Source organism: Anoplopoma fimbria, chromosome 3, assembly GCF_027596085.1.
Source record: "Anoplopoma fimbria isolate UVic2021 breed Golden Eagle Sablefish chromosome 3, Afim_UVic_2022, whole genome shotgun sequence".
Lineage (NCBI taxonomy): Eukaryota > Metazoa > Chordata > Actinopteri > Perciformes > Anoplopomatidae > Anoplopoma > Anoplopoma fimbria.
The window spans coordinates 8,889,425-8,901,831 of record NC_072451.1 but is presented as its reverse complement, the minus strand read 5'-3'; the positions used below and the strand labels follow the sequence as shown (position 1 = coordinate 8,901,831).

At 40.5% G+C, this 12,407-nt stretch overlaps 1 protein-coding gene across 1 annotated transcript; it reads left to right on the top strand.

Annotated features, from left to right (window-relative positions):
- The first annotated feature begins 1,954 nt into the window (after positions 1–1,954).
- On the top strand, positions 1,955–7,908 carry LOC129116492 (uncharacterized). The gene is made up of 7 exons (XM_054627358.1): positions 1,955–2,188; positions 4,602–4,746; positions 4,867–4,962; positions 6,059–6,203; positions 6,350–6,495; positions 6,791–6,930; positions 7,328–7,908. The coding sequence occupies exons 1-7, from the start codon at positions 2,089–2,091 to the stop codon at positions 7,474–7,476; spliced, it is 921 nt and encodes a 306-aa protein (XP_054483333.1). The 5' UTR covers positions 1,955–2,088; the 3' UTR covers positions 7,477–7,908.
- The last annotated feature ends 4,499 nt before the right edge of the window (positions 7,909–12,407 follow it).

Sequence of the window (12,407 nt, the reverse complement as noted above, 5' to 3'; positions counted from 1 at the left end):
ACTAACTCTAAAGTTCCCCTCAGCTCTGCAGAGCATTTAAGCTTCTTTTAGTTTGCGTCCACCCTGTTTCCAGCAGCAGTAGGCGGGTGTCATCAGCTCAAACTGTATCCTACCTGCCTGGAACCATGCAGCAGATGAACAGATCAAATAGCTTCAAATTTGCCCACATTTGATTCAAAACTAAACTTTTAGTGCATGTGACAGTGCCTCACTGCCCATCTCATGACCGCCGCTCTCCAATGTGGCGGTTACGGCTGATAATGCCATCCCACCACAAGGAGTCATTGCAGAAGACTAACACCCACCCACAGGATCCCCCTCGGAGAAACACTGTTTCAGCACTGGTGCCCTTGTTTGAGCTGTAAGCACCGTTAGCTGCAAGCCACCGGCTCGGCCGTCTCCATGTTGAGAGCCATGAGGTGGCGATAGATATGCTGTGCGTTTTGTACTCTGCACCTTTAGCCATTGGAGACTGATGGAGTATAAAGTGGCACACTGGAACACATGGTGCTTCTTGAGAGACGGTCATGGGTACATTTACTGTATGTATTTCAATGATGACAATGGAGCAGCACTGTGTCATTTTACTAGTTGGATCAAACTTCAACATTTACAGTTGATTGGTGCTCTGTGGGAATGTTTATGTCTGTATGTCACCCTGTACATGAACTCTCATGCTGGCTGTCCATACAGTGGTGTCTTCTTGAGGCAGCAGTGTTCCTCTCTGAGAGAAGGCTGGTAGCTGCTGTATGCTCAGTCTGACCCCAGAGACCCCACTTTGAGTGGAGCCTTGTCATCCTTTAGGTTTTTCTCCATCAGATCATTCTGTAACAGAATCCTGCTTATAGCACTGAGACACTTAAAATGTCTGTTAAAAGAGAGGACTAGTCTGTGTGAGTCTTTGTTTATAGACGTATCTTGAAGTTTTAAATAAACTTTTAAAAGGACTGCCAATACCTCGTTGCTGGTGGTTTTTGTGATCGGGGAAGAGGACAGTCTCATTTTTCATGTTGCGCCAGGGTTTCCTTTAGGCCGGATTTCCTCTTGGCCAGGTTGCAACAATGGATATAGACAAATGTTAACCAGTAACCAAGGACACTTAGATAAACAATGACTTAATGAGTGAGAAACAGAGGGACTACAGAGTCTCGTCAATAGTGAGCAAACATTGTGGCCAAGTAGTTCATCAAGTTCTTGTTGAGCAGCCCACTGCTCTTAAATGCTTAGGATGGGTTAAATGCAGAGGTCCACTGTCCATGTAGGTATGTGACAGCATAGACAAAAGTTTAACATTGGTCCCAACCACAGGTCAGTATTGGTATTCACATAAAGAAGGCATTTGCTGACTGAACTTGGAGTGATTTATAGCTTCTAAACATGAACGAATGGTTCCCTCTTCTGTGGATACACATTCCGAACCAACGTGGACTGTTTTAATCAAATGCAACTCCTCCTCAGTCAAATCCTCATTCCTCATATGCCAAAGAAGAAAAGCACTTTTATGCCTTATGTACAGTCAGGGGCGCCGCTAGGGATTTTGGGCCCCATGAAAAGAATCTTTACAGGGCCCCCAACACAGCGGCAAAATTTTTTGATGCTATTTTACATACAATTATGCATTTTAATGGTATTTTTGACTATCATTACCATATTTGTGAAAGAAGAACAGCATGACAGTTGACATGTACAGTAGGGGAAGAACTGAGCACTCTGAATACTAACTCACTAACTCTGAATTTTTTCTGTATTATAATTTCATCATCATTAGGGGCCTCTCTGGGCCCCCCTCCATCATGGGCCCCTAGAATCCGTCTCCTTTACCCCCCCTTTTCGGCGCCCCTGTGTACAGTTAGTAGTGTTACCGTATCAAAAAATGGGATTAGCCAAGAGTCAGATTTCCAGTGAAAACTGATCTCTTAGCCTAGTTTGTACGTTCGCTCCCAGGCTTTGGGCGTTTACACCGAGCACGACACGTGAAGGCATCATTTAGCCAACGTGCGTTTGTGTTCCTCCGCCCCGACTGTCAGTGACAGCTAGCTATCAGCAGAACAACAGACGGGACTCAGGACGAGGCTGCCGACAACCAACATGAAGGACAACAGCTTGCCACGTATTGTTGTTATTATCCTGTGTACGGTGGTTTTTATTGCCGTTTTAATCCTTAACGCTTTGGCTGGATCGGGCAGAGGTGAGTGAAATAAGAGTCGTTCAGACACTGGAATGTTCTTTACGGTTCTCAAGTTAAGGTTACGTTTCCAGAAGTAAACAACTCCCGAACGTTCAACTCCACGTTCCGTTGTCTGTGACACGCGTGATTTAGAACACTGTGTTATTCCTCGTGCCTTATTCAGCTGAGTTTTCACTGGTTATGGGACTGTTTTCTACTGGGAGGGAGACTCCCGGGATGCTGGGAACTCGTCGTTCCTGTTGGTTACACAAAACGATGGCAGATGATTTCCATGACCCTGCTTGTGTAACGTTGAGATTCACGTAACATGTTAAAAACAGTTGTTGCGCAGCCAATTAGCGTTAGGTAAGCAATATATATATATATATATATATATATATATATAAAAACACGGAAGAACAAAACAAAAGTTTTTTTATTTTGAATAGTTGAAGCGGTTTTTTTGATGAGAAAAAAATCCCTTTGTACCGTGTAAAAGTGTTCACCCAAATAAAAAAAGGGGAAAACTTTTCTCACTTTCATCTACCGTTCAATGCTAGTGACATTGAGCTTTACATCTAAACTGAAGGGACATCTATGGGTAGGGAGTGGCACATGGATGTATAAATAGAACTGGACACGGCGTTGGAGCCGGCCCCCTAGTCATCTCTATGGAGATTGCTCAATAGCACACAATGCAAAAAAAAAAAAGTGAATTTCCCAGTATAAACCTAGGGGATTTCCCTTTATCACCGACTCCAACTGTATTAGACTGTTGGTAAATTTTTACAGCCTTTACGACCTAATGATTTAAACAAGAGCTTTTCAAGAGTTTGTACTGATAAGTTGATTAACCTAAACAAACTATCATCTGTTTAGTTAGAGACGTCTCTTTCCCAATTTAAGTCTTTTGGAAAAATACTTTTTGAGCCAAAGGGCATGGCGTGACTACTTTGTAAGATTTTCTTCAAATCCATTCCTGAGGCCTTGCTGTGGAATACCACAAACTGTTCAGAAAGGAGTCCGCCCACTGAGTCAGTTTCCTGTATTTGTGACTTGTTGGTTTTGCACGCAGAAGGCTTAACTATGGAGAGATGGACAGACATTTTTGCCAATAGGCTAATTTATTGCAGAGATAAAGAGTTGACCTGTTTTCCCCGGACCAGACCTATTGAATCTGCCCACTCCACCGAGTCTGAGTTGACTTGATACCATAGAAATCATCTTGAGGGTGGCTATGTCAGACTGAAGATGGAGACGTTGACATTGACAGGCCTTATTTCCTTTAACAAGTGTAGCATCAAAGGCATGGTGGAACCAGCAAGCAGACCAGCAGACTGCTGAACGGGTTTTTTGATCATGTTTGAAAGGTGCCATGAAGTACATACATTATATGATGTTTTTCAATGTAAAAGACATTTTGGCCAATCAAGAAAGTTGCAGTTTTTTTCGTAGGTTTGTTGTAGTACCATCTTGTGTGAAACTGCTTAGTGAACTACATCTCTGGTTTTGCACAGTGTATGTCACAAACACCAACATGGCGGTAACCTTGGCCTTCTAGCTAGCTAGGTTAAAGAATTAACTTTGATCCGACCTTTCTTTTTCTCACCAACACAATATTGCCAGATCTGGCAACAACATTTATAATGATAGCAAAAGAAAATATAAATACATCATGCAAATATTGAGTATATTTTAATAAACATTTAATGCTAGGATCTCAAATGGATGGGACATTTGCCTTCCTCAGTGTCTCAAGTGTTGCTGTATATTGGTGCATATCTTTGTTTTTAGTTTTGTCCTAGCCAACATTTATTAAAGGCTTTCTATATTTAATCACCAATTCTAGTCTCTTCCCAGCCGGCATTTCAATGTTTATTCACCTTCTTGTGTAAATGTGGCCAATTGGAAAGATGAAACTGTCATGGCCGATCTACTGAAAACTGGCTGGTCTCTAGTGATTTACATATGCTATGCATTCAATGCAAAAAAGAGATTATGGCACCATCGTCCTGAATAATATAATAGAAGTAGTTACATTTGCAAAATCGAAGCCCAGAGGAGAGGAGAAAAAGTAGCATGACAGCAAAACGCAGTAAAGACTCTTACACTGAGATCAAGTAAAACAAGTGCACATAAATTAGGTCAATAAAAAGATCACGGATAAACATTCTCTGTAACAAATTTCTCTAAAAAATAGAATGAAAACTCTGTCCACACAGTGTACTTTTTTCGTGGTCAAAGCGGTGTTTCACTTCCAGTTAAAGAAAATCTTCATTCAGCATATTTTTGTGTCTAGACAAGAATGTGTCTGTAATCTTGAAAAAAGAGCTTGACCTGCACAGAGCACTGACTGAGAGCAAGGCCTTATCCCCAAACACCCCTGATGGACCTCACTAATGGTCTTGTGATCAATGTCTCTGCTTGTTTCCAGGTCCTTTCAAATCTACTACAGGTAATGTGTCAAGCCGCTATGAGACAGACATCACTCCAGCTGGCTGGACCTTCTCTATCTGGGGTGTTATCTACACCTGGCTCACCCTGATGGTGATGTACATCACTACATATGTATTCAGAGGGTAAGATAACATCAATGTAGTCCTACTAAATAGTTTCTCATGTGGATTTAACCTGTCTGATAGGACTCATTAGTCGGAGCAAAATGCAGATGAAACTGATCTCTCTCTTTCTGTGAATAGATCCTGGGCTCAGTCTCTGTTGCCATACTCCTTCTATTTTTGCTGGCTGTCCAACATGGTGATGAACATGATATGGCTGCTGCTGTGGGATAGAGAGTATGTCTGCTTCTTCTACTTAGTACTTGATTCTTTTGCACAAAAAAACCTTAAATACAACAACAGCAAGGATTAAAAAAGGGATGTAATGTGGATTTGGGTAATGACACTATGGGTGAGGGGAGGACAGGTAGGCAAGTACAACGAGGAGGATTGGACATACCTGCAGATAACCATGAGTACAAATAAGACTATGACTACATTAAGTCCCATTGAGAGGAGTTGGGATTAAGAACAGTGTTAACAAGCATTAAGGTATGAAAGGGTTTATTTATGATGAAAATTGACTTTATATTCTTCTTAAAGGGTAGTTTCCTGGAGGACGGAACTTTTCAAAATATAAAATGAATACATAAATGATGATGTGATATTTTGTGTAAAACTGCCATTATTGAAAATCTACACAAAAACATGAAGTGCCATGCCTGGGTTTCTCTCCTGCCGGGCCTCTTAGAGCCGGTTAGCATCGAAGCTAGGCTACTGTTAGCGTTTAGAAGTCAGCAGCCAATTAGAGGCAGAGAAAAAGATAACAAGGGTTTATATTTGTCAGTTTACGACAGGGTTGCACCATGACATTTTGTTTGTAGTCCCAATTTGCGACAAAGGAAAACCTTTATTATAACTGGTGGGTGGAGGATGAATTAAGGAGTCTCACAGCCAGAGGAAAGAAGCTGCTCTGAAGTCAGGAGATTTAGCAGCTGATTCAAACTCAAAAAACAAGCAGCAATGCGTATGCGATGAATGATGTAATTGGGTCGAAGTCGTTACACGTCACACAATCTTACCAAAAACTAAATTAAACTCAGTTGTCTGCCCGCGTACAGTACAATACATTTGGGGATGATAAAATGAGTATCGCTGAAATAGTCGAAACACAATCATCAATAAAATATGAAATAGGGGTATACGTTTTTGAAGAATCCATTTTATGCAATTTATCTCATAGCAGGTTTTTACTAAGCATATCAAGGCCTTGTATAATAAAGTTACCTGTTACTCCAGGCAGAACTCATTTGATCTGCTATCTCTGAAATGTGCACTTGTAATGGAATCACTGCTGACCCTCTCTCTCTCTTTCTCTCTCTCTGTCTTGCAGGTTGATGCTAGCGGCTCTGGTTGTATTAATCCTGATGACAATTTCCAACCTCACAGCTATGTTCTTCTGCTGCTTTGCCACAGATTACTATGGACTCTGGTTACAGACGTTCCATCGCAAAGACCTGTACTGTCTAAGAATACTGGTATGGCAGACTGTGTGTGTGTGTGTGGACAGAGTGTTGGTAGACTATGTGCTCTTTATTCAAGATATGGCTGATAAGTCTCAATTTTTAAGAAAGTCCCCTGTGAATAGTGTCATTTTTGTGCTCGTATATGTTCATATGTTCAGGTCCAGAATGGTCTGGCTCTCTACACCACATGGATTTCCATTGCTTCTCTGATCAATTTTTCATTGGTTCTCCACCTGTGGGGTGTGGCCAAGACCACAGCAGCAACAGCTTCTCTCTGCATCCTGTTTGCAGAGGTGGTGGGATGGTAAGCTTTGATTGGATGAGGTTAGAAGATGGGCATCTCAAAAGTAGAAGAGTGATAGATGTGATACTATCAGATTCATTAGCTTCTTCTGTCTTTTATGATTGTCAGAAAGATCTAAAATATTGTCATTTTTGGAATCTTAAGTGTGAAACTTGATAAATGTTTTCTAAGACAGCCGCTGCTAAGGGCAGCTTAAGGTCTGGGATCAATACCATTCTGTGGGATCACATTTATGGGAGCTCTGAAAAACCCATCACTGCACTTCAGTACATTTTACAGTTGTCTGTGTGTGCAGGTTCCTCCTTGAGAACTGGGTGCTGGACCGTTGGGTGCGTAACATCCTGACCGTGTACCCCGTGGTGATCGTTGCTCTGGTCGGAAACGTCTTCAAACATTTTAACCTAGATGATCCCACTCCAAATTCTGTGTTCATGGGTGAGTTAAAAACTGGATCACTACGACTGTGAGTTGCCCAGCCCAACAAGCTAAATACGTGGCTTCTTTTTTATCTGATATTCACGGTATATGAATCCTGGATGAACAGATTATGAACAGAACAGACACATTAAGTCTATGTCCACACGCATTTTGTCAATGTCATTTGCCCTACAGTTCTATCAAGAAAAAAACAAGATTCTTTTACAAGGTTTGCTAGACAGCTGCTTCCAAATATAATGTGATTCTATTTACAAATAAATCTTTGTGCGCTGCCTTCCCATTCTTGCTATAATGATATCCATTTATAAACCTGGAGGTTCATTTAAGTTCTGGTGGCTAACCCAATCCCCCTCTGTTTCATTTTTTTAACTTCTTTACTTTTGTGTCCAATCAGTCGTACTGCTGGTGTTAGCATGTATCCTGCTGGTTTCCCGACTCTGCACCGTCATCTGGAGAAATAGTTGGCGGCCTCTCCACTCCCCAGGCTCAGCACGGCTGATGGTATCACCCCTTGATGGCAGAAAATTCATGATTTTTAATTAAACAACAGGAACCTTTTTAAGTACTTCCTGTCCCACTGCAGCCTTTAAACTGTCAGGCTAATCACATTTTCAAGTGTTAATGTAACAGGAAGACAGGAAAACCTTTTTTCCACTCCTCCTATGTCTCTCAACTGCAATCAAGGCAACGGGACACTTTCTTTGAATCACTAATTACCTACTTCGGCTGTTAACCATTACTTACCGTTAATATTGTCTGTATGTTATGTGCTTTAAAAACAAATTCCATTATGTTTTATAATGATTTAAAGGCAGTTTTGTTGTTGCACTAATGGCTTTTTTATTGTGTGTATCCATTCAATGACAGTAGACTATATACTTTCAAATTACAGCATGTTGACCTTTATACAATATAAGTTCAATAGAATACTAAAGAGCTTTTTTGAATGAATTCTGATTAAAGCATTTTTTTCATATCTAACACATGTCTGAGTTCCTGTAAGTGTAAAATCAAGTGCGGAAAAAATAATCTGGTTGATATGCACAGTATGAGAAATGCATTTCCCCACCATGAGAAGCAGCTAATGAAGACTGTTTATTCATAACACTTTCATAAAGATTTGTTGTTGTGTGTACATCACAAACAACAACAAACTTTTATTACACAACCCAACTAAATACACTGCTGCTGCTCCGGTCCTCTATCCTCGGAGATCAGCTACAGCCTCAGCTTGATCCACTCAACTATGTTCATTCAACTGAAAGCAGGTATATGGCTCAGGGCCAAATGTGTTTGCCATGCAGCCAAATATGTATCACTTATGGATTAACACCTTTGACTGTCATATCCCCTCCTAACTGCATGTTGAGACTGGACAACATAACAGATGTAAAGAGCAAAATAACTTCAATGTATGCAAGCTTTTTGAAACCTTCAAGATATAAACAGGCATGAATACAGCAATACTTTAACAAAATACTATAGCAATATCCAAACTTTGTAAAAAAGAGTCTTTGTTTCTGAGACTGAGGTAAATTTTCACAACGCTCGAAGGTTATGCATACAACCCAGGCACTAACTTACTCCTCAAGGGAATGCACTACTGTATCACACATTTTAGTTCAAAAAACATCTTTTAAAAAATCACTAATTCCCTGATGTTTAAGACCGGCGGGGAGATAACTTAGGCCCAGCAGCCTGCAACACACTGAAGTCCTGATTTCTTTTGGAACAAATGAATGGTTAAGAATCAAATAGGACATTCATTAAACCCAACCAAACCTATCCCAATACCATTGTATGCAACTGATACTGTGTGTGTGTGTGTGTGTGTGTGTGTGTGTGTGTGTGTGTGTGTGTGTGTGTGTGTGTGTGTGTGTGTGTGTGTGTGTGTGTGTCTTCGTCTTCATTAATGATGACCATGCTGTTTTTGAACTCAGTGTTATACTCTTAAGAATGTCACTCTGATATCAGAGTGAGTCTCTGTTAGTAGGATCTATGGCAGTTCTGAACAGAGGAGGTCCTGTAGTTTGGGTTTTGCTATGGACACCTCAAAGTATGGTTGAGGATGGAGATTGGTTCTAGCCTTTCACTGACTATGTTTACATGCACCAAATATTTAGGTTTTTGCCCTTTTCAGAAAACAACAATATTCCTAAAGAGCTGTTTACATGGCTAAATTAAATTAATATTCCACTGATATCATCGTTTACATGCAGCCGTGTAGATTCCGATTACCGGTAAACGCCCCCATGCTGCAGCCTCATCACCGGGGCCAGTGGATCCCAGGTGGACGCCATTCACGGGCTGTGTTTGACGGGTCAATGCCCTTACATGTCTTATCAGTTCAAAATATGGAAAAGTGGAACAGCAGGAACCACTTCTGTCATTTTGCTTCTTTGCGAAAAATTATGTTTATTTCAAAGTTTACTACCGGTGGGGGACTTGGTGGACTTTGTGAACACATCCCGCTATTTTATTCTGTCAAACACCTCCTCGAAAAGATTAGCTTTGCAATATTTGGGCATATCAAAACCCTGTTGATATCCAAGTCTTTCATAATTCATAATGTTTCTCCCTCTGACCATAAATGTGATTTTCTTCTGGACATGCATCTTTACTTCAGCTTTGCAAATATCGGCTCAACGCACAGAGCTGTAGGTCAACAGGAAAGAGACGGTGTGTCACAAAGTGCCATAAAAACCTCTATTGAGACCCATATTCTAAATGTCCAAAGAACGCTCCTTAAACCTGAATAATACCGGCATACCCCACATGTCTCAATCGGAAAACGCTCCATTCCGAATAAGGTCTAATTCAGAATTTCCAAACGGAATATGATGTTTAAATGAGCCATATCAGAATCGGAATATTGTCATATCCAGAATAATAGCGGCATATGAGTATGCGTGTAAACGTAGTCAGTGAGACAGGACATCCAGGGGTAACAGTGGGGGGGGTATGTCACTCAGCTGCCCTTTGATCTGACTTATGTCCTCTACCGGGATCAGTCTGCTGATGATCAGGTGAACTAGCTAGAAGTTCTTCCTTCTGAATGCCAATAAGACGCAAACATGATATATATTTTTTAACGGGACAACTCAGTATAAAGGACTGTTAGCATTGAGGGCAGCAGTGGATTTGTTTTTGATCCACTTATCTTTGCATTCAGCTCAAGTAAAAGTACAAGGAAGAGTAACTGGAGCCTTCAGAAGATCCCAACATTTACAACCAAAGCTTTTCCTTCTGTTCATGTTCACTTATCGATCTGCAGTATGTTTGCGTGTGAACTGTTGCATCATATGTTGTGGAACCACACAATATGTGGACAAAACATATCTATCATTGTGTTTGAGTGCAGAAGTATACCAAGGACACTATCAGGTTCTGCTTTATTAAAGCAAGAGGAGGAGCTTCAACTTGAACTGCCAGAGTGTGTTTCACCCTCGTTTATAGAATGAAGATAAGAGCAAGTCACAGAGGGAGAGTTAAACTCATTTACTGTACAGCACATTGCAGAGTGTTGGGGTATGTCCTGAGCAGCTTTCAAACATCTTGGCTCAGGTTTTCAATTCATCTCCACAGCACCTTCAGAAAGCATCGGTCAACCTGTGGTGTAGGTGATAAATGAATCAGTTATTTTAAAATATTTTATGATCTTGACATAAATCATGATCATGAACTACTCACTGCAGTGATCCTCGACTATATTTATATGTTAAATATGCCCTCCAGGGACAAAGCACCAAAAGAAGGACCACCGATGAAAAGAGAACACAGAAAACATAACAAAGACATAACACACATCAAGTTTTATGTTAGCTAAATTACAGCCATGTAGCCATAAATGATAAATGCTAAGACATACAAGTAATGCTGTTTATAGCTGAAAAAACAACACAACCTTGCTCAGTGTACTGAACTGAGCAAGGTTGTGTTTTATTACTTAAGAATTCAACTTTTCATTTAAAGAATAAAAATGTGTTATTTTCCAAAATTTCCATAGTGTCGGTTTAAATAAAAATAATTATGACCAAAACATGTTTGAGCATCCTGCAAGCAAATTAAATTGCTTTTGCCTCGAGCTAGTCAAGTTTTCATTGCACTCGGGAGAAGTTTACTGAAGAAGGTTCTGTGGGAAAAAGAAGTCACTGAAATGAACCAGTAGCAAAAAAGATTTGTTTGAGGAAATAAATGTGTAAATGAGGATTAGATGAGAAGTAGGAACAGGAGTGTGTGATGGAACTGGTGCCAGGGAGAAGAAATGGTTGTGACAGTGTGATATCAGGATTTCCACAGAGTTTTTAATAATAAATAGCTCAACAATTATATGTCAATAAAGATGTTCCTATAGTGAGGGTGGGTAGGGTGATTAAAAAAAAAAAAAAAAAAGTCCCATGAAGAGGGAAGAGACAACAATGTTGAGTTGAAGAGATACTCTAAAGGAAAGTGTTCCTGGAGCTCATGAGTTGTTTGGTCCTCAAACCAGTGAGACGTTTAAACTGTGCAGACGTTATGAGGGAGAGTAAACACTGTCACTGTGTTGCTTTGAATGTCATTTTGTGCACGCTGTGTGCAGAGTCTATAGCATCTGTCCTTAGCACTGCGCGGCGGAATTCGTCGTTTTTTTGTCAGACGCCCTGTTTCTATTTATTCCTGCTGCTCGCTTTAAAGGCTCCACATTGGACGAGGAAAAGCTGATCGGTGGAGTGGAAATGAAAACTCTTACAACTAAGCCAAAAGAATAATGAATTTTCAGATAACTGTGTGGAACTCATCTAATAAGAGTGCTGTTTATTTGTCCTTTTCTCTATAGCCTACAATATGATACATGTTCCACTATCACAATGTATTTTTTCCATCCAGCCATGATCTGGATCTATTGGGGCAATAGAGACCACAGAGACTTTGGTTGGACAACCTTCAGCTGTCTGGTCTGCAGTGGGAGACCCCTCTAGCCCTCTTTAACCTCCCCTACCAGCTGCACCAGATGTCCTCGTCATCACTGAGCTGTGAATCTGGCAGATGGATCAAGCAGGTTTGTAAAAAAGTGTTAAGGCTACATAAGTTCATTGTTTGAATGTGAGCGTTGTACATTACCATCACATAGGGTTTGACACTCCTGGGAGTTTTTTTGCACAAAAGAGTTTATTTCACCTTTAGGGGAAATTATATATTTTTCTAAACAGTTTTGCTGTGTCCTATAACTACTTCAGTAGCAGTCAAATGAGCATTTCTCTACGGTTTGTTTGCTATTAAAGTCGCGTCCTGACGGACATATGCCGAGAAAACATTTGTGGAGAAGGTAGAAACAGAATGCAAAAAAGTTGTGGACTAATTAAGCTGTAGTTGGGCAAGACTTAACCAGCATTTGTCTCTAGTCAGGGGGATGTTTTTTTTCTTATCAATTATACGCACATCATGTGGGGGCTACGATCCTACGTGATGTGCCAGAATAATTAGAAGAAGAAGAA

Coding starts and splice junctions, on each gene's coding strand:
- LOC129116492 (XM_054627358.1), top strand. CDS start 2,089: ATGAAGGACAACAGCTTGCCACGTATTGTTGTTATTATCCTGTGTACG. Junction 4,963..6,058: donor CTGCTGCTGTGGGATAGAGA/GTATGTCTGCTT, acceptor TCTGTCTTGCAG/GTTGATGCTAGCGGCTCTGG. Junction 6,931..7,327: donor TCCAAATTCTGTGTTCATGG/GTGAGTTAAAAA, acceptor GTGTCCAATCAG/TCGTACTGCTGGTGTTAGCA.